Source organism: Pholis gunnellus, assembly GCF_910591455.1.
Source record: "Pholis gunnellus genome assembly, chromosome: 5".
NCBI classification, from domain to species: domain Eukaryota; kingdom Metazoa; phylum Chordata; class Actinopteri; order Perciformes; family Pholidae; genus Pholis; species Pholis gunnellus.
Window position 1 is genome coordinate 22,709,127 of NC_136531.1, and position 27,005 is coordinate 22,736,131.

Genomic DNA, 27,005 nt, shown 5'->3' on the forward strand with positions numbered 1-27,005 from the left:
GGTGTTCCTCCGGATGTTGCCTGCATCCGCACAGCACAGTGCCTGCTGACAGAGGTCAACATGTCAGGGAATCTTTCCCCCCAGCTTCCTTCCTGCTGCGGAAATCATACAACAAACTAGACAGATAGAAGTCACGGGTCATCTGCCATGACAGTCCCAACCACAGACTTGATAAATAGAAAACATGTACATGAAAGCAACTCACAAAACTGATCCTGTGAGTGCAGCTTTACCCTCAAATGCAGAGCAGACAGACAGTGTGACTCTAGACTAGGAGTGGAGCCCCAAGGCCAACCTCGCTTCATTCCTCTGACTGGAACACACAGACTGAGGGCAGCGTCATCGCTCAGCTGGGGAATTGTTGGTGAAGGCTGATTCAAGGCTTGTCATGTCACATCAAGGGTTTTTCATGACTGTTAATGCTTCATCATCAATTTCACTGACCCTGAGGGAGCAAAGATGTATATCTGCCCTCCTTATTTGGTTTAATCAGCTGTGGAATCTGTCTATGGGTCCCAACAGAGCTTGAATATTTGTGTACAATATAATTACTGGCAGCTCACTCCCGCATGATTGCAACACATTTGTGATCATATAATGATTTATGAACGAGTAACTTGATGTGGGTCTGTTTGCGCCTGCACTTCTGTCATAGTTGGCTTTTGACGCCACCTTGTGTCTGTTTGCCAGAATAGAGCGACCTGAATTACGTATTTTGCAAAAAGGGGGACATTTACCAGAGTGTCAGCAACTGCGTGGAGCATATTTCTGTCATCTGCGTTGTTCTGTAGCAGCAACTCACAAAGGTGGATATTTCTAGAAGGAAGGGAACGTGTCAAACAACATGAACCAACCACACATAGACCTGCAGAGAGGGAGCAATGATGATTGCCTATAAACTTGATAGGTAATTAGGGGCATATAGTCATGTCTCTTGTGCACCATTATGTTTTTATTTTTACGCCACTAAACAATTGCAATTGGCAATTCCCTGTTTTATTTTCAAATTTCATTATGAAGTAATAGTACATTAGCTTTACGTATTGTACTTATGGTACTTTAGTAGTTCACTCTTATTCGCAATATCCGTTTCAACTTGTCACAAAGTGTAGTGGACACATGTGACCAGTGTAATATGCAGCTCGTGTTTGTATTATTTGTATCAGATTTGATTGACGCTGAAGCTACAGTGTTTAGTTGTTTTTTTGGTCTCGGTTTTCCTTTTTTTTCCTGAGGGTTCCTTCTCAATAAAAGCCCACTCCGTCGGGACGTACTTCAGGTCCACTACTCGTCAACAGAGGCGGGTCCAGCGCGGTGGAGGCGGGCTCTTATTGTGAAAGCGAGAGGAGGCCGGTACAATGCTTAGTCACGGTGAGTTACAGCTTCCCCCCCCCCACCCCCACCCCCCCCCCCCCCTCACTTCTTCCTATGTGGCGCACAGCTCGGCAGACCGCGATGGAGGAATTGAACTAGACAACGTGAGTTTCTTTAATTACGGATTGAAGCTACGAGTATTGATTCACGGGAACTGTGCTGAGGGTAGATGTGGAAGCTTGTCGTTGCATCATGTGTCGGCAGCGCTTTGTTAGCATTTCTGTGCTCCGTGGCTCTCAGTCGTTATACGTTGCTGTCTATTATTAGGAGCCGATTTCGCTGTCAGCTCTGTTTCCGAAACGTTTAACTTGTTATCGGTGGCGTCTCGAGCCGTTTGTCATGAACGTGGTACATCGTCTTCACTTTTTCGTCGCAAACCAAACAGAGAATTCATAGCGCTAATCGACTCTTCTTCACGTGTGTTACCCCGAATTTCGCTCCACGCCAGCAGTGCTCCGGAGTGTTTGATCAAAACAGGGGAAACGGTGCTTTGTGTGAAAGCTCTTAATGTTGGAGTAATGGCGCGCACATCTAATTCCAGCTGGGTTTATGTAAGGACTGGCTGCTCTTCTGGGTCATGTTTTGGTACAGCCAGTTCCACTGTTTGCTCGGTGAAGAGTTCACGATGAGTCACCGGGGGGGAGCTCTGAGAAACACGGTGCACACTCGTGTTCGTGTGTAACCCTTAGCAGCCTGCATGTGGGCTAACTTTAAAGTTTAAATCACTCCAGTTCTGCAGTCCCTGCTAAATGGAGAACTGCAGGCCTGGACCGTGGTCCTCAAACTGGGGGTGCAGGGTCTACCCAGGGGTCCTTGAGAGGTACAGAGAGTCCCCCAAAGTACTGAGAGATTGACCAGTCTATTACTGTTGATGGGTTTAATTGACCTTCATCTGTGTGAATGAGTGTATGAGGATGTATGTTTGGATCACACCTTATACCACAAAATACATTTTCTTTAAATGTGTACCAAGTTAGAGGTGTATCTCGGGTTTTGTAAAGCTGAAACAATTGACAATCAGTTAGTTTATTGACAAAACTAAAATAAAAACACTGTTAAGTAAAGTATTTTCTCATTTCTGTCCAGCTTCTGAATTGTGATCATGTGCTGCTTTTCTTTTATATCATTATGTAACACGGAATAACTGAACTGTGTTGGACATTTTTTGATTGATAGAGGAAATAACATGCAGATTATGAATATCATCATAATATTCGTAGCTGTTTTATTTATTTTTTAAATGTCAGAATTCACTAATCCGCAGAGCCCACGGTGATGCTTCCAGAAAGCTTATTTTAGCCCCAAAACTAACGGCAAAATCCTGAAGAAAGTACATTTACGATCACGTAATAATACCAGACAAAATCATTAAATCTCCACATTTGAGAAGCTGAAAAAAAGCAACTTTGAGATATTTTTGTTTGGAAAATGGTTTAAACAATGAACTGATTTATCACAATAGACACATTTTCTGCCGGTCAATAGGTCCACTGGTTGTTTCAGCTCAAATGGAGTTGTATTTAACATCACATCTCTTGGGGTAAAAGAGGAGAACACCCGCTCTTGCGTCTAAAGAGAATCAGACTTTAGTGTGACACCTGAGAAACTCTACTGTACATTATAACTGCATGACGTATCTGAGATCTGCAGCAGGTGCAAAGGTAGACACAGGAAGCCTGTTTGTCAGTAAAGAGTTTTTTTGTCTGTTGAGCAACATGTTCTTCTCCTGTGAAACTATTTCACCCCGAAGGGAGAATCGCAGTGCGTTTCATATTACTGCTGGCTGATTGACTTTATGACGAGCTGGACAATCTGGATGCACCCATCTGACTTTTCCAGTCTCGATACCAACAATGAGACCAGGACTCTGGGTATCGGCCGATGACGAGTACCGGATCAATGAGCTGTAGGCCTCACTGCGTGGAAGAGCCCGGCTTACACCAGCAACAAAAAAAACTATCTTCAAAGTGATCAGGAATTACAATTAAAGTGTAATCCTTTTTTTTTAATGCATCTATATTTCAGTATATAATGTACATGGTATAATAATTAGTTTGTTTCATCCTAACTGATTAACAATCGTGTGTGTGTGTGTGTGTGTGTGTGTGTGTGTGTGTGTGTGTGTGTGTGTGTGTGTGTGTGTGTGTGTGTGTGTGTGTGTGTGTGTGTGTGTGTGTGTGTGTGTGTGTGTGTGTGTGTGTGTGTGTGTGTGTGTGTGTGTGTGTGTGTGTGTGTGTGTGTGTGTGTGTTATGTTATATAACTCTGAACACTCCGGCTGGACAATTAGCAACTGCTGGCTGCTCTTTGCACTGCATGTCACATCGACACACAGGCAGTTCAGTTATTCTGGAAAGAAGAAGTAGGATTGACAGAAGAGAGGTATTGTTTTGGCAGCATCCCTCGAGGCCATTTTAATGGTGTGCAACAGAGCAAGTGTGTCTCTCCGTGGACCCCGGGCCTCCATATTCCTGAAAGAAGTATTCATTTCTAAACAATACAGCTATCTCCTGTTTTATCATCCCGTCGCGGTGGATTGGATAGAAGGGTTCAATTCAAAGCTCTTTCATTCTGATTGAAAGATGGTGGTTGCGTCGTGTGTCTGTTGCTGAAGCGGTACGAGTGTGCTTTGGTGTTGTTGCCTCTGCTCCGAACCTCCGGCTGGATTTGTCACAGGACAGAGCGAAAGCACTCAGTCATGCTGACCAGCTCAATTCAAGCCTAATCTAAGCCACTCCATCGCCCTTCCAAACAGACATCCCTCCCCTCGCCATTCCTTACACGCCTGCGCTAACCTGTTTTTTTGTTTTTGGGAAGACTCTTTAGTAGTGTAAAGCTTTTAAAGTCAGTCTTGAGTTCAGATGGGGAAGTAACATGTTAACTAAGTTGCAATTGAATCTTCTTATCACAGACGCGTATAACCAAAGATGAAAGGAAGTGCTAAAATGAGCTATGATGAGTAAAAGTAGCTCAGTCATCATATAAAGGAGGAAACGAAGAGAAACTGCTCCAGGAAGAAATCACCATGGGGGTGTGGTGCTGAGCCCCCTGTTACATGGGACGGTGTACTTGTCAGCATTCAGCAGATGTGTACACAGATATAAACAGTGGAAGGATTTATTAACTGTGCCTTTTATGAATTGTTTCAAAAGTATGTGACTGTGCCACTGCATGAACATGCTCGCTCACTCTCTCTCTCTCTCTCTCTCTCTCTCTCTCTCTCTCTCTCTCTCTCTCTCTCTCTCTCTCTCTCTCTCTCTCTCTCTCTCTCTCTCTCTCTCTCTCTCTCTCTCTCTCTCTCTCTCTCTCTCTCTCTCTCTCTCTCTCTCTCTCTCTCTCTCTCTCTCTCTCTCTCCTTCCAGTTGGCAGCTGAGCCAAAAGCTCCCAAGTAAACACAGCGCTGCAAACAAATTCCATAGCTGGGCAACCTCGAGGAAGGCGTCTCCGGAGAAAGTCAACACCCCCCCTTCCCCCCCCCCTTCCAATTTCCAAGGGCTCTAAGTTACGCTTACGACACTTTTGGCACTCGACCCTGTTTTTCTACTGTCACATGTGCGGTATCTGACTCTGCAGCTCTCAGCACAAGTGTAGCCCTCTGTTGACATTTTTTTGGGGGGGCATTTTACACCGTCTAAGTACATTTGGCGAGGAACTCACAGACGGACGGGAAATCATTTTCTTTGTTTGACTGATTGACAGGAAAGAACAGCACTTCTGTTAACAACACACACATTGGAACTTCTTGTGCTTGCTCAGTTTGTCATAAACACATTCTGTACCAGTTATTCTGTTACTATTGACCCCCTTTGGACGAAGCCAGAGGAATCCTGAACTCGAGACATTTTTGATTATGTTGGACCTGCAACATGTGAAAGTACAACCAGCCGTGACGGGCAGCTCACACAGAAGTCTCTAGTGATGCCATAATGAGCAGTATGGCTGGACTCGGGTACTGAACAGAGCGAGGAAATCCTCATGTCCACATTCATCAGAACGTGAACTCTTCCACACAAGCGAATACCAGGACAGCCCCGGAGCTTTCCGTTCAGCCGCCTGCCAAGTGTCGGGTTTTGAATTCATTTTTATTTCGCCCACGCCTGTGCATTGGTGCAAAGGATGCCCCATAACGCTGCCCGCTGTTCTTGAGAAAGAGACCCGGGAGGAGGAGACGACAGGGTAGGAAATGACAGAATGCCTGACAGAATACAAAGCGCTGGTGACTCCGTCCACGCGCAACGGCCACCGCGTCTTCAGCTACACGCTAGAGAGCCACACGGCGGCCGCCTTCGCCATCATGAACGAGCTGCGTCTGGAGCGTCAGCTGTGCGACGTGACGCTGCGCGTGCGCTACAAGGACCTGGAGGCGGTGGACTTCGTGGCTCACAAGGTGGTGTTGGCCTCCTCGTCCCCGGTCTTCAGGGCCATGTTCACCAACGGGCTGAAGGAGTGCGGCATGGAGCTGGTGCCCATCGAGGGGATCCACCCCAGGGTGAGTCGGACGTCGACTCTTCTTGATGGACATCTTTGATTTCTTTTGATTTGACACACAATCCCACTCGCAGATCATTAAACGTGATTCAGGGTTAAAGGCGTGAGCTGTGACATTTTACGACCAATAAATCCCATGACATTTGTTTTGAGACATTAGATGTATGATCTTAGACACAGCCACTTGTATGACAAAAGGTTGTATTGGCACAACACACATATATATATATATATATATATATATATATATATATATATATATATACTATATTGCTTTTAAGCACAAAACAAGTCCTAAACCGGAATAGAACCACTGTTCTTCTAACATAAACCAAAGGTTAAGTTAAAGGTCTTCATGGCCTCTCGCTATTGCGACATCATAGTTTTTTTTATAGGAAATGTGCTATTTTAAAAAAAACAAAACAGTTGAGTTTCTAATGGCTTTGAATGTATTCCTGACTATACCTCAGTAATATGCAGTAATGCATGTTACATATATGAGAAATAGAAACAAATCTGTGAAATTCTTCCTTCGCGGTTGACTTGACGTCCACACTGTGAAATGTTCGGTGAAACATGGCTGACTACACCAGGTTTGACCTCTGTGACCTACCCTGGATGTTTATGAATGTTTTGTAAACACACACAAGATGTCTATCCGTTTTGAAAAATGAATAGCCAGGCCCAGATATAAATAGCACCGGAGCCTTATTTCGTTCCTCTTCTCCACCTCAACCTGTCCCTTTACTCTTTCCGTCTCGCTCATTCAGGTTATGGACCGACTGATAGAGTTTGCCTACACGGCCAGCATCTCCGTGGGGGAGAAGTGTGTGATCCACGTGATGAACGGCGCCGTCATGTACCAGATAGACAGTGTGGTCAAGGCCTGCTGCGACTTCCTCGTCCAGCAGCTGGACCCCAGCAACGCCATCGGCATCGCCAACTTTGCTGAGCAGATCGCCTGCATGGAGCTCCACCAGAAGGCCCGCGAATACATCTACATGAACTTCAGCCAGGTAAAGCGCCGGCGGAGCGTTCCGAGATTAGTTTTGGTTTGATTTGACAGTTGACGGTGTAGACGCAGACAGGAAATGTGGTGAGAGAGGAGGAGGGGGGTATGACATGCAGCAAAGGACCTCATGGGGGGGAAACTGCTACTATTGTGATATATATATAATGATCCGTCATAAATATATCTGCTCTGACAAAAAAGAAGCTGAGCATTCCTATTGGACATTTTTACACACACACGGGGGGGTTTGTGTGAGAAGTGTCTCGCGTTTGTGACCAAATGCTGTTTCACTTGTCCCATTGTGGTTTTCCGCTGGTTGACTTTTGCGTGTCAACCGGCCCGTGCCTTTTGTGTGATGATTCTCAAGAATGCAAACTATGATTCATGATGAGTAGTATGTGGATTTGCCTGTGCAGCACACACACACACACACACACACACACACAATGAAGGGGACATTCAATATTGATCGCAGATAAGAAGGTAGAGGCAGGTCAGGCCGCTCGCTGAGTCACAGATGGGTGGAGTAACATCCATCAGTGGTTCAGTCTTTCACAAATGTGCTTTTCTTTACAAAAAGAAAAAAAACCATGAAGTGAATAAGTTGAGGTATTCCTCAAATTGAGGTATTCAGGGGAAATGTAATGAAAAAGAATGTTTCTAAATACATTTTCTCCATATGAAAGATACACATAGTATAACGTTTGATGGCGTGCATGCCTCTATGAATTGACAATATACTGCGACGCTCATGGCAGGATGCCAGATTTCTCGGGTGCTCGGTCCGTGCGCTAGTCTAAATATGCCTTATCTTGTTGCTGTCTCCTAAATAATTTTGACATTTGACCCAAAGTGTTACACAAACGAAACCTGGTTTTGTTTAAACCATCTCCAGTCACTGTTTACTGACTGACTGTGTTGGTTCCAGCGTCTCACTTGAGAACATTTTCTGGTTTTCTTGGTCTCATCTGACATTAGAGGCACGATGTGTAGCATTGTGGGGAATATATTAGCAGAAATGGAATATAGTATTATAGTTTTAGCCCAGAATAGACAAATCAACCACTGGCAAGAGCCTTTGGCGTGTTTACATTACCCGAAGTCCCACGTAGATTTCAAACACCTGTGAAAAACTGCACTAACTTTGCCGAGTGCAAAACTGTTGTGACGCCAACCACGGTCTAACTGCTGTTGCGCCTAGCGTAGTGTTATTATGGTAACGATGGCCTTGATCAGAGCTCTTGTCTTATTAAAAGTGTTCATCTCTCCCCTTGTCCCTAGGTGGCGACCCAGGAGGAGTTCTTCAACCTGTCCCACTGCCAGCTGGTCACCCTCATCAGCCGAGACGAGCTCAATGTGCGCTGCGAGTCCGAAGTCTTCCAGGCTTGCGTGGCCTGGGTGCGCTACGACCGGGAGAACCGGCGTCCGTACGTCCAGGCGCTACTCCAGGCTGTCCGCTGCCACTCCCTCACCCCCAACTTCCTGCAGGCCCAGCTCCAGTCTCTGGACTGGGACCCCCAGTGTAAAGACTACCTGGCCCAGATCTTCCAGGACCTCACCCTCCACAAGCCCACCAAAGGCATTTCTTGGCGAACACCCAAGGTGCCGCAGCTCATCTACACAGCAGGGGGTTATTTCCGTCAGTCTCTCAGCTACCTGGAGGCCTATAATCCCTGCACAGGAGCCTGGCTGAGGCTGGCCGACTTGCAGGTGCCCCGCAGTGGCCTAGCAGCCTGTGTGATCAGCGGGCTTTTCTACGCGGTGGGTGGAAGGAACAACGCGCCCGATGGCAACATGGACTCGAATGCGTTGGACTGCTACAATCCGATGAACAACTGCTGGCTGCCGTGTGCGCCCATGAGTGTACCGAGGAACCGAATCGGAGTCGGCGTCATCGATGGCATGATATATGCAGTCGGTGGATCCCATGGGTGCATTCATCACAATGGCGTTGAAAGGTAAGCGACTGCAGCTTCATAATGCTGGCGTTTTTGGCGTTTTATTTTTTTTTATATGCATTCGCTTTGGTCTCCCTCTGCTCACACATATAGTCAGTGAAGCCACAGTGTGATTTGTTTTGTTGATGATCATACTAAATGTATAACACCAACCTTGTCCTTGAAACAAGCAACAGGTAGAACTGCTTCCAGTGTGCTGCAGGCTGTTTTTAACAGCCCAATGTAGTGAGATCATTGAAGTGTCTAACTGTCTGTGGTTTGGCTTGGTGTATACATTCAGTGATAAATAAGAACGATGTGGCTGAAGCCCAGCCGATGACATTTATAAGAGAGGAGTATGCTCTGGTCTGTTTATTGTACCTAGTTAATGAGCGCCCAAGAGCAGGAACGGGTAACTTCCTGGAACTTTAAAGCTTTTGTTCCACTTCCTGAAATATGTTTTTATATCAGTGAAAGCTCCAATGAGGAAGCTTTTAATCAATATTCTTTTTTTGTGTTCTATAACTAAACTGAAAATAGAATTGCAAAGTTTCTCTCCCACGGCCTGTGTGCTCCAACTCTTTACCGGTCATACGCAGCAGCGCTCTTACTTGCTATATTCAGAAGAACGCCTCGAGTTAACTACCTTCCCACAGTTTATAATTCCCGACTGGAAAATGGCGTTTTTGTTTGCTCAGCTTCTTCTCGACAGCTGGTCTGGACAGTGAGCCAGCAACAGCATGAATTGTGACGAGCCATAAACGGCTGGAGGATGATTAGCACGAAGTCCGTCAACATGTCCCACCAACAAGTGTTACGTTTATTTGTCCTGCCGTGTATGAACGACTCAAACCTAGACAGGGACAAATGGCAAATATTAACCAGAAAGACCACAACGACTGACTGACAAAAATATGTGACTTATTACAAGTGACTCACAGACTACAGATCTGTGCAACAAAGGCCCTGTTCAGACGTGGCCTTAACATGCGTCTTGGGTGATCCGATCACTGGTGGACAGCTGTGAGTACGTCGGTTCACACCTTGCGTTGGAATGCGTCTTCACGTGCGTTTTGAGTGACCACTTGTGTTCAAATCTCACTTCCCTTGACATACATTTGCTTGATATACGCTTAAGTGATCGTTGGATCTTCAAGCGCCTAAAAAAAATGGCAGAAAAAAAAACAGTGGAGGTTCGTCTTTCTGGTGTGCTCTGGCAGCACGGCACACACACACACCCACACACACACACACACACACACAGTAGTGAGTGAGTCGGATCTCAGTGTGTCTACCAGGGAGGAGTCTTTTAGACCAGCTACAGGCAACTGAAGTTTATCAATAGCAAACATCACGTTTCTGCCTGGAGCCCTCACCGGGGCCGACAGTGACACAGATTAGCAGTGCTTAGGGAATTTGGTTTTCCAAATGGGGAAATAAAAAAAAAGATAATAACAATAAAGCAAATTGAATATGCGTTGTTCTTCGTTCAGGTATGATCCAGAAAGGGACCAGTGGCATCTGGTAGCCCCCATGTTGACGCGGCGGATCGGTGTAGGTGTGGCTGTCATCACCCGGCTGCTCTATGCCGTGGGGGGGTTCGATGGGTCCAACCGGCTCAGCTCCTGTGAGTGCTACAACCCTGAGAGGGACGAGTGGAAGACCATGGCCGCCATGAACACTGTGCGCTCCGGAGCTGGTAAGCAAGAGCTAAAAAAAGCTGCTTTCTGATGGAAAAAAGTATATAAATATGGTTCGTGCTATTGAGATTTAAACAAGACGGGAAGGAAGGGAGGGGGGGGGTCTATTCCTGTCCAGTGAGTCTAAGAACCAGCCAGCAGGAACATAAATTGTACTGTTCTTACTATGCCCACAGAATCAAACACAATGTTATTGAGTCACAACAATTAAGAAGAATGTAAGCCAGTCTATGTGCTGTCTTCACTATACAAGCATAATCTGTAGTTTGTACACAGGAGAGCTAATAATGGGTCTTTGTGTATTCTTAATCTCAAGTATGAGTTGGTGTTATGATATTTAGATTTATAATTCAGATTTTTCGACTGTCAGCCTGTCTATGATGGATATAATGGCACCAAAGTGTTATTTTTGGACCATAATGACAGCCATAACAAAAACACTGCTACAGTAGCTGGGTTCATTTATTATTCTTTATGAGTATCATGTAGAGTGTATTGGGACAATTGCTACAGCGCCGATGTAGCGGTGCAGAGATTCACTTCTTTAACACTTCTTCTAATTCACAAACTCACCAGGAGGGAACTCTGGCGGATGCTTGCTGCATGTGCCTCCGGTTTCCCCATATCTAGATAAAGTCATCCAACACTTGAGTAAGCTTGCCATTGACCCTTTACAGGTGTGTGCTCTCTGGGGAATCGCATCTTTGTGATGGGCGGCTACGATGGCACCAACCAGCTGAACACGGTGGAGCGCTACGATGTGGAAACTGATACGTGGAGCTTTGCTGCCTCCATGAGGCACCGGCGCAGTGCTCTGGGAGTCACTGCATTACATGGACGCATCTATGTGATGGGTGAGTAGCAGTGCAACTATTGAGAGTCAAAGCACCAAACTAAATTCATGTGTAAATTACACGTTTGCTGTCAAAACAACTTTATTTCATTTACATTCACTGACATATGGCCTCTTTTAGTCCTATAAATTGACCACATTTGCTTTACGCATTGAGGTAGTGGCCAACTTACTTCATACATCTGTTCCTAATGTTAATGATATTGTTATTTAAGCATATTTAGTTTTTCCAGTTTAATTTTGTGGCGATAAAAATAAGATTTGCTTCATTTCTGTTGCTTTCCAGTCTATAAACGGATGTATATGAATGCAGAATCTGTTGGCAATGGGACAAGACTTCCGTTTGTAGTCTGAGTCGTATCGACCAATCACATTTAAGCGGGCTGTCGTTGCGGATACACCGTCTGCGTGGAGAGCAAAAGAGGCGGAAGGCTTTGGACGAGAGGCAATCTCGAAACCGTTCTTCTGATGTCAATTGTGCTTTTTATTTGCTTTTCCAAATGTATTACCTGCACCGAAACATGAAGCAGTCCGACTGTAGACATCGTCTCTTAACTTCATAGTCTCGTCGCAATTTGCTAATCGGACTCTGTAGCTTTGTTCCTACTCGAGCCTCTGCAGATGGAGTGCAAGCGGTTTTGCCCAACGCGCTGTTAGTTGCGTTATTCTCCAAAAGGACAGAGAGCGTACGAGCAAAATGTGAAGAAGCAAGAAGACAAAGAGTAGCTACAACCGTCAAAACGCCATAAACCAAACCTCCACAAAGCCGAGGAAGAATTGTAATTAGCTGTAAACTCATATCTCACATTGGTGAACTACTTAATTGCCTTTTTTAATTAAATGTGTTGTAACATCACGTTTTAACAATTTGACTCGGTGGGCAAAATATGTACTCAAATGTAGATGTTTAAGAACTCAGGTTTGTAAAGCCTTTATAAACTAATTGGTCGTCTTTTGTAAAAATTCTCCGACATGTTTATCAGAGAACTATTTGTGATCGTCACGCCTGAAAAGCTCTGATTGCGTGCGAGGTTGAATGTGAGTCCGACTGCTACGGGTGGACTACTGGAGTCACTTCACTACAAAACTATAATCATACCACTAATTGTCAAATGTTGTCTTTACAGGAGGCTACGATGGCAACACGTTCCTGGACAGCGTGGAGTGTTACGACCCTGAGAAGGATACCTGGTCGGAGGTGACGCACATGACGTCTGGGCGGAGCGGTGTCGGTGTGGCCGTTACCATGGAGCCGTGCCAGAAAGAACTGCCACAGTGTCAGAAGTCTGAGAGGGAGAACGGCGCCTCATCACCAGCCTATCAGTCGGCCAACTCCGGTTTTAGCTCTTACAACAATCAGCGGCAGGGCGGGTCCTTCGGCAAAGGCCCGTGAGGCTCCTAGCTCCCTGTCACTCACTCACACAGACAGACAAGCACCCCAAAACTCCACTCGGTCTTCCCAAATCTAAAGAAAGACCCTCACAAGAAATTAGAGACTGATGTGAAACACCCACATGCTGCCTCTGGACAAGCAAAAAAAACTAAATGAGTAACACTTTATTTTAAATAAGCAGTAAAAAAAGAAAAATCCTCCAGTCCACTTTTCTAGTCTGGTAAGTTGGTTAATTTATTTGGGAAATCTGAGAGACCTCAGTCCGTCTGTGCTTCCAGATCTTTTGAAGTCTTCAGTCGGACAAACATCTCCCTGGTTTGAGCCCCGGGAGGAAAAGGGCTGCACACTAAAAAGCTCCGTTTACTGGCTCAAAGAGTCATCAGGAGCTCTTTACACCTCAAGCTAAGGTTAAATAATTCAGATTACCCCGTTATATATAAAAGAGACAAAAAGTTGCATTTGTCAGCATAGGCAGTAGAGTTCAAAGTGCCATTACAATGCCTGTGGGCATTACTCTCATCAGTATATTGACTTGAGGTGCTTCGATGGAAAGGCTCAGAGAATCGGTGTGTTGGATTTGCTTGAGTTAACCCAGACGGCCACAAGAGGAAGCTTATACATGAGAATGGGCCTCACGCAAGACCGTGTCCTGTATCCTCGTCCTAAACCTTTGCTGTGATGTTTGCTTGAATGTGTCCCAAGTCAGATTCAGCAAAATCTCTTAACCTCACAAACTTGTTAATTTCAGTCCGATGAATGCCATCTGTTCACGAGTAGGTATGCGTTTAAGGACAATAATAATACAGAGCAACTAAAGGCTCTAGACCCCCCCCCCCCCCCACTTCAGACTACACCAGATACATAAAGAAGGTCTGCCCTAAGGTATTTATTAGTTCCCGACTTAAAAACAGCAACAACCGTAGAATTGACATAATAAAAACAGAAATCAGACGAGCACATCATACATGTATCAGTGTCTGTAGTCGTGTGAATGGACACAGAACTAAGGAATGGTTTGATATGGATTTAGATTTCAAAGGCAAAGTAGTTCATGACTTTGCCTTTGGGGAGCACGCCACTCAGGGAGATGGGTGAGATATACACACAGAAGGAGATGTTGAATTGGGAAAAAGTGTTGAAAATTATGGCTAAAATCTTGAAAGAAAATCTCATGATGCAAATCACACTAATCTGGTGACCTCATTTGTTTATTTTCATTATCTTAATTCGGCAATACATTTAATCTCCAAATTCTTTCAGATTAAGTCATTATAATGTTTTTTTTCTGCCGAGAAAGGCATTGTATCTGTACGACAGGCCCGCACCACCTCTGAATTTATACCACAGAAAATTGACGACTGCCACAAATTCTCTTAAATCACCCGTACGTCAATTTACGATTTGAATCTGTTCACACAAGTGGTTCTCGCAACGAGGCCCAACGTTTCAAATTCAAGTGCTTGTAGAAGAGAAGCAGGACCTTTAAAATAACTGCATTGTAACAAATATGTCCTTCCACTAATATCCACTGGTAGATTCATAAGATGTGATCTTTTTTCGTTGGAAGAGGTGTTGGCAAGTGACTGGGTGTTGCCTCCTGTGAGGGTGTCGGAGAGTCTGGTCCAGTATAATTGTGTGTATGAAGTGCCAAGAGAACGAAGAGACGGGCTTTGACTGTGTTTAGAGGAAACGGAATACTGTAGTATTTATAAACTTTTTAAAAAAAAGAAGTGTTTTTAGAAAAACACTCATTACTGACACAATTGAGACCCTCCCCCCCTACAGTTGACTTTTTGGCCTCCACTTCCACCAGACCTCAGAAGAGAAGTGACCATGTTTGTGCGTTGCAATGATTCTTCAGACATTGTACGCTAATAACAAAAGACTTGCTTAAAGAAGTGTATTTGTTACAGCAATTTAAGCTAAAAAGGTTTTTCAGTGACGTTTTGTACGTTGATATTCTAAGAAGTCTTGTACAGAAATCTCAGATCTCACTTTTTTTATTTATTTGTTCAGGATCCTTTTGGTTTTCTCGTTCCTCTAAACTGACATCAGCTTTGTACTGAATTGGACTCTGGTGTTGTGTTTTTCAATAACTAGCATGCTTGTACCCAAGTAGAAATGCCTGTTGATGCTAATTTTGGATGTTTGTAAAAATGCTTCACTTCTAAAGGGACGTTTTTTTCCTGTCCGTCAGTAGTTGGAATGGAAATTAGAATATTTAAGGTCTGCTTTGTACATTTTTTTTTTTTTTTCAGCAAAAATACCCTGTACAATAATACATTGTAAAGTAAAATATGTTTGTTGTACTGCTTTAGTCATGTATTTATTTGTTAGTTCCGAACTTTAGACATTTTAGACACCCCATGATGTTGATCTAATGACACCTCCACTTGGGTGGTTTATGTCAAGAAATTTGGGTCGCGATGCATTTAAGTTTATGCAAAGCAGCAGTGGCCACCAGAGGGCACTACAGCCCTTGATACTGGTAGCTGTTGGCTGTATCATATATTAACATCATATTTAACTACAGCATGAAAAGGTCATAAACAAATTATAGTATTTTGAAAAAGAAATTGTATTGTATGTGGAAAACATTTATGAAAAAGTTATAGTATACTTTGTCAAAGTCATGAAAAAACCATTGTATAGAATCTCAAAATGAATCATTAAAATTTCATAGTATAGCATGTCATAAAAGTTTAGGTATAGTACGTTGAAATTGTCTTTTAAAAAGTCATAGTATAATGTGTTGAATAAATTAATAAAAAGGTTATAGTATAGTACGTTAAAAGGTATCATCATACAAATGTATCATGATAAAGTCAGTCTTAAAATATCATTAAAATATAATTGTAGTATAGATTGTCATTAAAGTCACAGTAGAGTAAGTCCTAGTGTAGTATGTCTAAAGAAATCATTGGCTAATATATGTGAAATTATTATTTTTCTTTGGTCCATACTTTTCAATGTGCGTTAATAAAAGTGTACAACAAGTAAAGAAGAGTTAACGTCACAGCGCTGACATTACAGCTAGTAATATGAGCTGTGAGAAGAGATGTGGGGATAAATATACTTTAATGTAGTGCAGTAGGGCCAAAGTCTTTTTCTTCATTGCTTGTAAAGTTAGCGCTCGAGGGGGTTGGACTTGCTTGTTAAGAATAGGTTTATTTTGAAAATCTTGTCCGGATGTTTTGTGTTGTTACCTGCCAACTTGACATCGGTGCTTTAACGATGAGTATCGGCTCCCGACTCCCACCGGACACTAGTGGATCCTCCTCGGACGCAGGTATGTGAAATCCACCTGGTTAAAGCAGAAAACGACATTTTTTTTTTTTTTTTTACTTTACTGTTATGTTGATACTGTAGAGACGAACTGAAACAATTTTTAAGATATGAAAGTTGATGGACGGCTATGAACGTGTAACACTCAAGTTTCTTGTGATTTTGCAGCTATGACGTCCAGTAGCGTATCTGACATGTGATTTCGAAACGAATTATAAACTAAACAAAAAAAACTCGTTTCTAAATACGATTTAAGTCCCACTAAATGTTTGGCATGGTCTGCTTTGTCTATTTGTTTAGTTGCCAAGTGTCATATTTCTTCAGAAACTAAAAAGGCTAATAAACAAATGTGGATTTAGTGGTATTATCACAGGGGTTGAGCATGTAGTCTTTACCCTATAACTTTATAATTATCAGGGGAAAGTAGGCCTATCGGAAAAACAATGACCTCAACCCTGTCCCGGAGGAGGATCCTTTCTGTTAACGTGTTGTCAAACTAGTTTATCCACTTTAAATCCGCCCACGATCATTCATTCAAGGCCAGCGATGCCTAAAGCGTGTACCCTCTACAGTCCTGCGTGTTGGTACGCATCAGTCTGTTTGTGTCATATCATTTTTAAAATAGTTCTCCAGAGACTGCAATGTTTTGAAAGTCAATTTTAGCCTCGGTGTTCACCGTCGCTCTTTTATTTCATCAGTGTGGAGCAGCAGCCAGGATGATCCCAGTGGGGGAATTCAGAAACTTCGGCGCGGAGCAGAACTCAAAGTATCGGGTCCTGAAACCGTGGTGGGATGTTTTCTCAGAGTACCTGTGCGTTGCTATGCTGATGATTGGCGTCTTTGGGTGCACCTTGCAGGTGAGGCACCTACAAACCAGATACTTTGTGATCATATGCTCATTAATCCTTAAAATGATTACACCGATTTAGAAACCTAATCTAAGATTCTGCACGATAAGGGTAAAAGGTTTGCATTATTTGTATCTACTTATCACAGGATGTTTTTGTTCCCACACACCCTCCTCTCTGTTGAATTCCTACATTATCTGACCTCCAAGTCATGCAAAAACACAGACAGTCAAACTGAATTAACATGTCTCTCCTGACCCACTTACTGCCGATTCAGACCACTAACCTGTTGCTTAATGTGTCTCTCACCACCTGATTACCTTTTCTGTGTCACATTAGAAATAGCACAGAAGGAAAGCAAATGAAATAACTAAGTAAAGATATGTTCTGCTTCTTATTTCTTAGTTTCATTAGCACCCTGTCTCCCTGTAGACAGTGAGAAAGGTGTCTGTGCTGCTGTATTAAAGAACAAAAGTATGGAGACAGTTAATTGTCCTGCTTTATTCATTACTATGAACACATGTATTAGGATTTAAATCAATCTTACACCATCCAGCTGCTCTGTATACTCACTACAGCACCAAATGTATATTTATCGACCACAAAAAACAGTCCCCAACAAATGCTCTAAACTTTTTTGGACAGAAAATACAGGCGGGTGACATTCTTTCAAAAGATATTCCCTCTTTTTTTTCTGACAACGGTTTATCGGTTTGTCACCTATTAGTATTTAGTAGTTTCAATATACATCAAAATGTTGAAATGTTGAAAAATTAAGTTTGTGTTTTCTTTTCTTTTTTTAAGATAGTGCATACTGGGAGATCTTGTTGTCCATTAGTTCACATGTACACAGGTGTTTTGGTAAACAGAGCATCTTCTATGCGTGCCCCTAACAACAGAGCTTTTGTAAAACTCTAACCAGCCCGAACATTTTCAGAAACTAAGTTTTCAGAGAAAGGGAAAACTGAGCTTGTAAAATCAAGACTATGCCCCGTTTTCTCCGTTGTGAGGCGTCATTCATGAGACGACATGTTGCGCAACGGCGGCAATGAATACATCCCAGAATGGTGCACATGGCTAAATAACCTTGCTAACAGGTCTTGACATGTCTACACATACTGTAAATGTGCAGTTACTCTTCCACTATATTGAGGAACAGAGGCGAACAGAATGCTCAGTGCAAGTCACTGCTACATTATCTAACACTCCTTACTTTTTATATATACTTTTATCATGGCTAAGGGTTACATATAACACAGTTTATGTGGAGCAAATCATTTTTTCCATTTATTTTTTCATTCATCTGTCTTCCACAGCTCACCCAAGACAAGATTTCTTGCCTGCCCACCCCCTACACCAGCAAGACGCCTGAAGCAATCAACTGCAACTACATCCGGACCTACAGGGACAACGAGACGTCACAGCACACATCGGTCCCACCTGAAAAGCCCGTCATCGAGGAGGTGTTTGGTCGCAGGAACAACCTGGAAATCCCCCAGTATGTGTTTGTCAACCACTATTGCTACGAGAAGTTTGTCCACTGGTTTGCAAAGTTCTTCCCGTACCTCGTAGTGATCCACACTATGATCTTCATGGTAGCAAGCAGCTTCTGGTTCAAGTTCCCCGGGACGTCTTCTAAACTTGACCTGTTCGTTACCATCCTTGGGAAGTGCTTCGATTCTCCCTGGACCACAAGGGCCCTGAGTGAGGTTTCTGAGGAAAGAGGAGAGGAGAAGCTGGTTAGTTGGAGGAGGAACACCATGTCAAAAGATTCCACGGATCGACAAGCAGACGACGAGGAGAATACGGGACTGCTTCTTCGCTCCTCGTCTGTCAAGTCTAACCCAGAAAAGAAAAACCCGGAGCTTCAGTCGGCCCCCTCCGTCTTGGATAAGAAGGAGGGAGAGCAGGCCAAAGCTCTGTTTGAAAAGGTGAAGAAGTTCAGAACTCATGTAGAGGAAGCAGACATCTTGTATGTCATGTATGTGCTACAAACGTCACTGAAAGTCTTCAAGTTCCTTATAATCATTATCTACACGGCGGTGCTGGTACCGAACATCGAGATAATAGTGCGCTGTTATGTTCCTCCTGAGCTGACTGGTTTTGATATCTATTGCTGTAACCACAACAAAGCCCATCTCTTCTCCAAGCTTGCCTACTGCTATATCTGCTTCGTGGGAGTGTACGGACTTCTGTGCATCTACACCCTCTACTGGCAGTTTCATAGGCCTCTGAAGGAGTACTCCTTTGAGCACGTCCGACTGGAGACGGGCATCAACGACATACCGGATGTGAAGAACGACTTTGCGTTCCTCCTGCACCTTGTGGACCAATATGATGCTCTGTACTCTAAGAGATTTGCCGTCTTTCTTTCCGAGGTCAGCGAGAGCCATCTCCATCAGCTCAACCTCAACTTCGTGTGGACCGTCAAAAAGCTGCGTACCCGCCTCGCCAAGAACTCCAGCAACCGGTTGGAGCTCCACCTTTCCATGTTGCCGGGGCTCCCCGACACCGTCTTTGAGATTCCTGAAGTGGAATCGCTTAAACTGGAGCAAGTTAAAAATGTCATCATCCCAGCTAGTATAGCAAAGCTGGACTCTCTTCGGGAGTTATCGCTGGTCTTCTGCCCTGCAAAGCTCCAGCTTTCTGCCCTGACCCACCTCAAGGCACATTTAAAGGTCCTGTGTCTACATTTTGAAAGTTTAGAAGAGGTGCCTTTGTGGATGTACAGCCTGCATTGCTTGGAGGAGTTACATCTGAGTGGTCCTTTAGTCAGTGAGGTGTCCAAAAATGCCACCCTGGAATCTCTTCGTCAGCTTAGAGCTCTGAGAGTCCTCGATATCCACTCCCACCTTACTAAGATCCCACCCAGCGTAGTGGATGTTGCGTTGCAGCTGCAGCGGTTGTGCATCCATAACGAAGGCGTCAAGCTCCAAGCTTTTAGCTGCCTGAAGAAGTTAACCAACATAGTCTCGCTGGAGCTGGTGGACTGCGACCTGGAGCGCATCCCAAGTGCCGTCTTCAGCCTGACCAATCTGCAGGAGTTGGACCTGAAGGAAAACAAACTCACCACTGTGGAGGAGATCCTGAGCTTGCAGCACTGCCAGCGATTGGTGACACTAAAACTGTGGCACAACAAAATCACTTACATCCCTGATCACATCAGTAAGCTGCACACCCTGGAGACGATGGACGTTAGCTGGAACAAGTTACGAAAGCTTCCCTCTCGGCTGTTTTACTGCACCAAAATCAGGCACCTCGATGTCTCCCACAACCAGCTCACCTCTCTTCCTGCTGAGGTGGGCATCCTGCAGGGCCTCCAGTTCTTCTCCGCTGCTTTCAACTCCCTAGAGATGCTGCCAGAGGAGCTGTTCTCCTGTAAAAGGCTAAAGACGTTGGCTCTCGGAAACAACTGCCTGTTGGATCTCAGCTCCAGAGTGGCCAGCCTGGCCCAGCTGGTCCGGCTGGAGGTTAAAGGGAACCGTCTGGAGTCTCTACCTGTGGAGATAGGGAACTGTCCCCTGCTGAATCTCAGCGGACTGATAGCGGAGGACAACCTGCTGGATCTGCTGCCATCAGATGTACGAAGCAAGTTGACTAATCGCTGAGTTTGCGGAGCTAAGGGCTGTTGCTGACCCATCTTCTCTCAGTGTATGGTGGTCTGAAAGCAGAGCATTAACAGAGTATTGATCCATGCCACTAGGTGGAATATCTCAAATAAAACATCATAAAAAGAGAGACCAGAACTATGATTGACCACAAAAGGACAACCAAACACTAGAAAGCATTGCTATAAAACCAGTCATCATGAAATGTGCATTCAAATATGTGTCAATGAGTGAAAAATCAACCTTAACAATGCCTTTTTTTTAATACTGTTGACAAGACAAGGGCTCAACACTTCACACAAATAAAATAGTGTATTCTCTGTTTACGAAATATGTTGTGGATTCTTCAGAGCACAAGTCATGGGATTTGTAACCGTGCCATATCCCGTTGGACAGGTTTACACAGCATGAGGAGGTGTTTCCCACAGTGCAGTGGGTCATGTTGCTCCCCTTTCAGACACTGAACAAGTGGAGGGAGAAAAAGCCTTTCAGTAGCAGAATAAAAGGTATTCATCTCTCTGTTTGCATATTCAGTCAAACAGAGAAGACTGGAATCATTCGTGGGATTATAAATCAGAAGTCAAGTCAGCGAGATATTAAGTGATACAATAATTAACAAAGAGAAATGTAATTAAACTGCTGTCTTTTAAAATCCCTTTTGGATGAGTGATTGAGTGTACATTCTTCATTATTCTCTGTTTCATTATATTCATGATTTCTGATTGCACCTTTTGCACATCGCACTCTGGCCCAAATACCCTTACAGTGCCTTTTGAACACACTGACGCAAGATAATAAAATGACTTAAATGCTGCTAAACTGGAGCTCATTGTAGCTGCTCGTGTGTAGTTTTAGGATGAAGGATACATTAGGTGCTTTCAGTTGGAGTTCACTCTGCTCAGTCTATCTTAAACAAACAAGTGCACACTCTGTTTCTTCCTGTATTCTTTATTTGTTTCCCGCCCTTGTTCCCTCTGTGTACTTCTACACCTCAGCCCGGGCTTACACTTTTCCGCCTGAACTGCAATGTGGTCATGTCCTGGCTTGCATGGCTACAAAATGGGATCCTGTCAGTAATTTTACAGACATACCTCAGTAATACTGGTGAATACACTGACCCTCCTACACTGCCACACAGCTCCCAAGGTCGTAAGAAAGAATTACGTTCATTTTGTCAATATTTTATCATTTAGTTAGATTTCAGCAGAGTACAGCACTGAAATGTGTCCCCCCCCCCCACCTAAAAAAAACAAAAGCTGCTAATGTCATAATGCTTTGTCAATCATTTGCTTATGTATTTTCCTCTCTGAAGGCGGCAGCCAAGTGTGTCACCAGCATTAACCCAAACAGATGAGATAGTATCATTGTGACTAAGGCTTGGCTGGAAACAACTAACAACATGTTATGTCTCCAGGAGCGTTGCTTTATGTTGTCAGAGGTGATATCTTCAGTCAGACTTGAGTCTGAAATGGTGCCAGAGTCATACTTGTGGAGTGTGCCTTTACGTCTGGCTTTACTGATGCAGTATTTACATTTGAAAATCAGATTGGGAAGCTCCTTACTGCCCTGAGAACTTCTGTTTTAAGGTCTGAAATGTCCGGATGTTGTTTTTTCTGCAGGCTGTGATTCCCTGCAGCTTGATGAACTGAGTTGAAAGGTGGACAGTTTACGGTGACTCACCATCTCTAATTTCACCACAAGTTTCCAGTATGACAGTAAAGCGGTGTCAAAGTTCACAACTCATCAAACGCTTCATATTATTTTACCACTGAGTGACTATCTCGGATGATATGCTTGTTAAACTTAAACACCCATAAAGGAGAACTCTGCAGCTGAAAGGATTTGGATATTGTCTTGTATCTTTATACAACACAAACATACCACTGCAGACATTAAAATGTTATTGGTCACTGATTATTGCTCCTGTCAGCATGGGCCGTGAAGAGAAAAGGAAAAGAAAAACAGTCATGTGGGGAGCAAAGAAGAGGTCATTTCAGACTAAAAAGACTGACTTATCTAACTCAGACTGTTGAAGCCTCATATTATCCTCTGCTGAACGTCACAATGCATTCTTACACAGAAAGAGTTGTAGTTGTATTACACCAATAACTCTTTCACTGTATGTGCGTATTCTGAGTATTAAAGAAACAGTGTGTAGCATTTAGGGGGATCTTTTGGCAGAAATGGATCTTTTTTTTTTAAAGTATCTTTTATCTAGTGCTGTCATGTTTCTACAGTAGCCCAGAACGGACAAACCAAACACTGGTTCTAAATTTCTAGATTTCAAGATTTGGCGTCCATTTGGCTACCATAGCTCTCCACACGTTTAGCACACAGAAGTTTCAGTTGGTTGCAGTTTGCAACCCCACCGCTAAATGCCTCCAAATCCTACACACTGCACCTTTAAGACACAATATAAAACCCTTAACCCTGTAATAACTTTTACTACCATGACAGAGTGCGTGAGACGCAACTAATTCATCATTTTCATTATCTATTCATTCGCAGATTATCTTCTAGATTAACCGTCAGGTCTAGAAAACACAAAACAGCCCATGGTGATGTCTTCAAATGTCTTGTGTTCGACTAACGGTCTACCATCAGAAGAGAATCATTTTTGTGAGACTGTAAGACGAAGAAAAGCTGCAAATCTTTGACATTTTTACTTAAAAGATTACTTATTAATGCAGCTCTAAAAGGGAGGTTAAGGGGCTTCCTTTTGGATGAGGGGTCTAAGAATAAAAAAGAAACGACAACTGACACCCACTCCATCAACCGGGTGTGTTTAACAGTCAACTCCTTTGTGTTATTCATACCGTATCTCCCTCAGTGTCGTCGTCATCATGTATTCCCACACGTCTATGTGTATGAGTGGGGGAGTAGGCTGAGACTTTTTTTCTTTTGTACTTATTCTTGCTAACTCGTCACTGTTGCTGTAACCCTCCCAACCTGCAGAACAAACCACAACAGCGTTTGTACAGGGACTATCTGCACATCCAGCAACACACTCACAATAGTGCTCGGTGAAGTCAGGTAGCTCTACCTAGTGGCTGGAGGCAGGTCGGTCTGACACTATCATGTTTACAACTGTTTTATTTGTGTATATATAAGATTTATAGTCTTTATTACGGAAGGGAAAGTACATTAATTGGGCATTTAAACTTGAGCTGCTCCAGTAGAGTTGTTCAATGCCCAAAAGTCAAATACTGTGGCTGGCTGGACCGTGCAGCTCCCTGCTGGCGTCCATTACTATGTAAATCTGAAACAGGAAGGTGAAAAACAACATGAGTAATGTAGACTGCAGTGGTGGAAACAGCATTTGAACGTATAAGTAGCAACACTGTTAAAAAAAAATATTCCATTACGAGTAGAAGTCTTATCTTTCCCCAAAGTACAAAGGTATAATCTGCTGAATGTGCATAAAGTATCAAACAACGTACTCATAAGGCAGAAATATAGGACCATGGAGTGTTATATTATTATTATTAATATATAGGGATATTTTCAATGATGAGCCAAATTGAACTTCATGTTTTCCAGAGTACTTAATAAAAGTATAACCATTAGTCATATCTCATAAGCTGATTACGTAGTTTGTGTGAATGATTTTTCACAGTGAACTTGTAACTTTAGTTGGCAAAAAAAAATGCATTGGAGTAAAGAGCGCAAGACTTCCTTCTGCAATTGAAGTAATAAATTGCACAATATGGAAATACTCAAGGAAAGTACAAGTACTTAAGGACAGTACTGGAGTATTCCACACAGCGGTCCAGCAGCTGAACTGCATCTCTCTCCTCGGGCTGGTGGAGTTGGCCCGTGGCACACAAGCAAACAAAATGCCCATTGTACTGTAGCAGCCCCCACAAACATCAGCTAACGGTGCCACCGTTACCTACCAGCCTCAACACAACAGGGCCCTCATTCATCTCGAGTTTTAATCCAGCTATCTGCATGACCTTTGAGGGTGTTCACTGCGCAGTGCATTCCAGTGGGCAGGTATTGTAAATGCCCTTGATGAATCACCTTGGGGGAAGTGCTCAACACTTGAGGAAACATGGAGTTAACACAATCACAGAGAGCACACTCTTGATCTACAGGTACATCAGATTATTACAAATGTAAAAGGAGAATGTGTTTAAAGAAGGAACGTTTTCATAAATTGATTTTATACTTCAAGTGTTTGTTTGGATCTCATTGCTAACAGTATTTCTGATAGAATCTTAAAGTTGGTAAAGACTTAAAGTCAGTCAGGGGTTCCCAACCTTCTGGCCTTCCGACACCTGAAAAGGAAGCAATGCCTACTCGGGCCCCTTGTTGCAAACACGTCATTGAGTTGTGAGCAGCACCACCTGTGCTTATTTACATTTAAATGTTTATTATAGGACAGAAGAGGTGAAACTTTCCAGTATTTCCCAAGAAAAAATGCCAATTAAAAAGAAGTCACAAAACACATTTATGTCGCAGAATGTGGTTTTGTCATCTTTCATATCCCGTCAACCATGATCGTGCTGCGGCCCCAACGTGAGGTTGGAAAACACTGCCCGCCATAATGGTTTGAATGCTGCTTCAAAGCCTTCTCCACACCGCCAGGAATAAAATAAATGTGGGAAAAAATGTTTTTTACAAGACTACACGGTATAGAATGAAAACTGACTTCAAGACTTCAAGTTCAACACTTTATTTTGTGTTTGCTTCTTCAAATAGCAAAGTGAATAATCTCACTTTTGTTTTAAAATTATTTATATAAATAACATTTTAACAAATCACAATAAATGTTGCTATTTACAAAGTCAAAGTTATTTAAGCATATTTAGTTTTTCCAGTTTAATTTTGTGGCGATAAAAATAAGATTTGCTTCATTTCTGTTGCTTTCCAATCTCTATAAACGGATGTGAATGCAGAATCTGTTGGCAATGGGACAAGACTTCCGTTTGTAGTCTGAGTCGTATCGACCAATCACATTTAAGCGGGCTGTCGTTGCGGATACACCGTCTGCGTGGAGAGCAAAAGAGGCGGAAGGCTTTGGACGAGAGGCAATCTCGAAACCGTTCTTCTGATGTCAATTGTGCTTTTTATTTGCTTTTCCAAATGTATTACCTGCACCGAAACATGAACCAGTCCGACTGTAGACATCGTCTCTTAACTTCATAGTCTCGTCGCAATTTGCTAATCGGACTCTGTAGCTTTGTTCCTACTCGAGCCTCTGCAGATGGAGTGCAAGCGGTTTTGCCCAACGCGCTGTTAGTTGCGTTATTCTCCAAAAGGACAGAGAGCGTACGAGCAAAATGTGAAGAAGCAAGAAGACAAAGAGTACAACCGTCAAAACGCCATAAACCCAACCTCCACAAAGCCGAGGAAGAATTGTAATTAGCTGTAAACTCATATCTCACATTGGTGGACTACTTAATTGCCTTTTTTAATTAAATGTGTTGTAACATCACGTTTTAACAATTTGACTCGGTGGGCAAAATATGTACTCAAATGTAGATGTTTAAGAACTCAGGTTTGTAAAGCCTTTATAAACTAATTGGTCGCCTTTTGTAAAAATTCTCCGACATGTTTATCAGAGAACTATTTGTGATCGTCACGCCTGAAAAGCTCTGATTGCGTGCGAGGTTGAATGTGAGTCCGACTGCTACGGGTGGACTACTGGAGTCACTTCACTACAAAACTATAATCATACCACCAATTGTCAATGTTGTCTTTACAGGAGGCTACGATGGCAACACGTTCCTGGACAGCGTGGAGTGTTACGACCCTGAGAAGGATACCTGGTCGGAGGTGACGCACATGACGTCTGGGCGGAGCGGCGTCGGTGTGGCCGTTACCATGGAGCCGTGCCAGAAAGAACTGCCACAGTGTCAGAAGTCTGAGAGGGAGAACGGCGCCTCATCACCAGCCTATCAGTCGGCCAACTCCGGTTTTAGCACTTACAACAATCAGCGTACCTTCGGCAAAGGCCCGTGAGGCTCCTAGCTCCCTGTCACTCACTCACACAGACAGACAAGCACCCCAAAACTCCACTCGGTCTTCCCAAATCTAAAGAAAGACCCTCACAAGAAATTAGAGACTGATGTGAAACACCCACATGCTGCCTCTGGACAAGCAAAAAAAACTAAATGAGTAACACTTTATTTTAAATAAGCAGTAAAAAAAGAAAAATCCTCCAGTCCACTTTTCTAGTCTGGTAAGTTGGTTAATTTATTTGGGAAATCTGAGAGACCTCAGTCCGTCTGTGCTTCCAGATCTTTTGAAGTCTTCAGTCGGACAAACATCTCCCTGGTTTGAGCCCCGGGAGGAAAAGGGCTGCACACTAAAAAGCTCCGTTTACTGGCTCAAAGAGTCATCATCATGTAGGCTATATACGTAGCCAGACCCAGACATAAGTTATACATCAAGCTAGTTGACATCTGTCACACTCAGATACAATATTTAACTTGACAGACAATCCGTTGAACTTGAAGATCTGAAGACTGAACTCGTGAACTGTTTTTTTAAACGTGGAGAAA

At 43.4% G+C, this 27,005-nt stretch overlaps 2 protein-coding genes across 2 annotated transcripts; both read left to right on the forward strand.

Annotated features, from left to right (window-relative positions):
* Window positions 1-1,415: 1,415 nt before the first annotated feature.
* keap1b (kelch-like ECH-associated protein 1b) lies at window positions 1,416-15,064 on the forward strand. Its single transcript, XM_079158928.1, has 7 exons — window positions 1,416-1,478; window positions 4,735-5,861; window positions 6,631-6,876; window positions 8,154-8,830; window positions 10,303-10,508; window positions 11,187-11,363; window positions 12,490-15,064. Exons 2-7 carry the CDS (start codon window positions 5,556-5,558, stop codon window positions 12,753-12,755), a joined length of 1,878 nt encoding a protein of 625 aa, XP_079015054.1. The 5' UTR covers window positions 1,416-1,478; window positions 4,735-5,555; the 3' UTR covers window positions 12,756-15,064.
* Window positions 15,065-15,999: 935 nt separating this feature from the next.
* Window positions 16,000-21,330, forward strand: LOC306695722 (volume-regulated anion channel subunit LRRC8C-like). The gene is made up of 3 exons (XM_079159029.1): window positions 16,000-16,044; window positions 16,739-16,897; window positions 18,205-21,330. Exons 2-3 carry the CDS (start codon window positions 16,757-16,759, stop codon window positions 20,494-20,496), a joined length of 2,433 nt encoding a protein of 810 aa, XP_079015155.1. The 5' UTR covers window positions 16,000-16,044; window positions 16,739-16,756; the 3' UTR covers window positions 20,497-21,330.
* The last annotated feature ends 5,675 nt before the right edge of the window (window positions 21,331-27,005 follow it).

What these genes read in the sequence shown, in the direction of transcription:
- LOC306695722 (XM_079159029.1), top strand. Translation starts at nt 16,757, where the DNA reads ATGATCCCAGTGGGGGAATTCAGAAACTTCGGCGCGGAGCAGAACTCA. An exon ending in TCTTTGGGTGCACCTTGCAG is followed by an intron (nt 16,898 to 18,204) that starts GTGAGGCACCTA and finishes TGTCTTCCACAG; the next exon opens with CTCACCCAAGACAAGATTTC.
- keap1b (XM_079158928.1), top strand. Translation starts at nt 5,556, where the DNA reads ATGACAGAATGCCTGACAGAATACAAAGCGCTGGTGACTCCGTCCACG. An exon ending in CACTGTGCGCTCCGGAGCTG is followed by an intron (nt 10,509 to 11,186) that starts GTAAGCAAGAGC and finishes GACCCTTTACAG; the next exon opens with GTGTGTGCTCTCTGGGGAAT. An exon ending in TGGACGCATCTATGTGATGG is followed by an intron (nt 11,364 to 12,489) that starts GTGAGTAGCAGT and finishes TTGTCTTTACAG; the next exon opens with GAGGCTACGATGGCAACACG.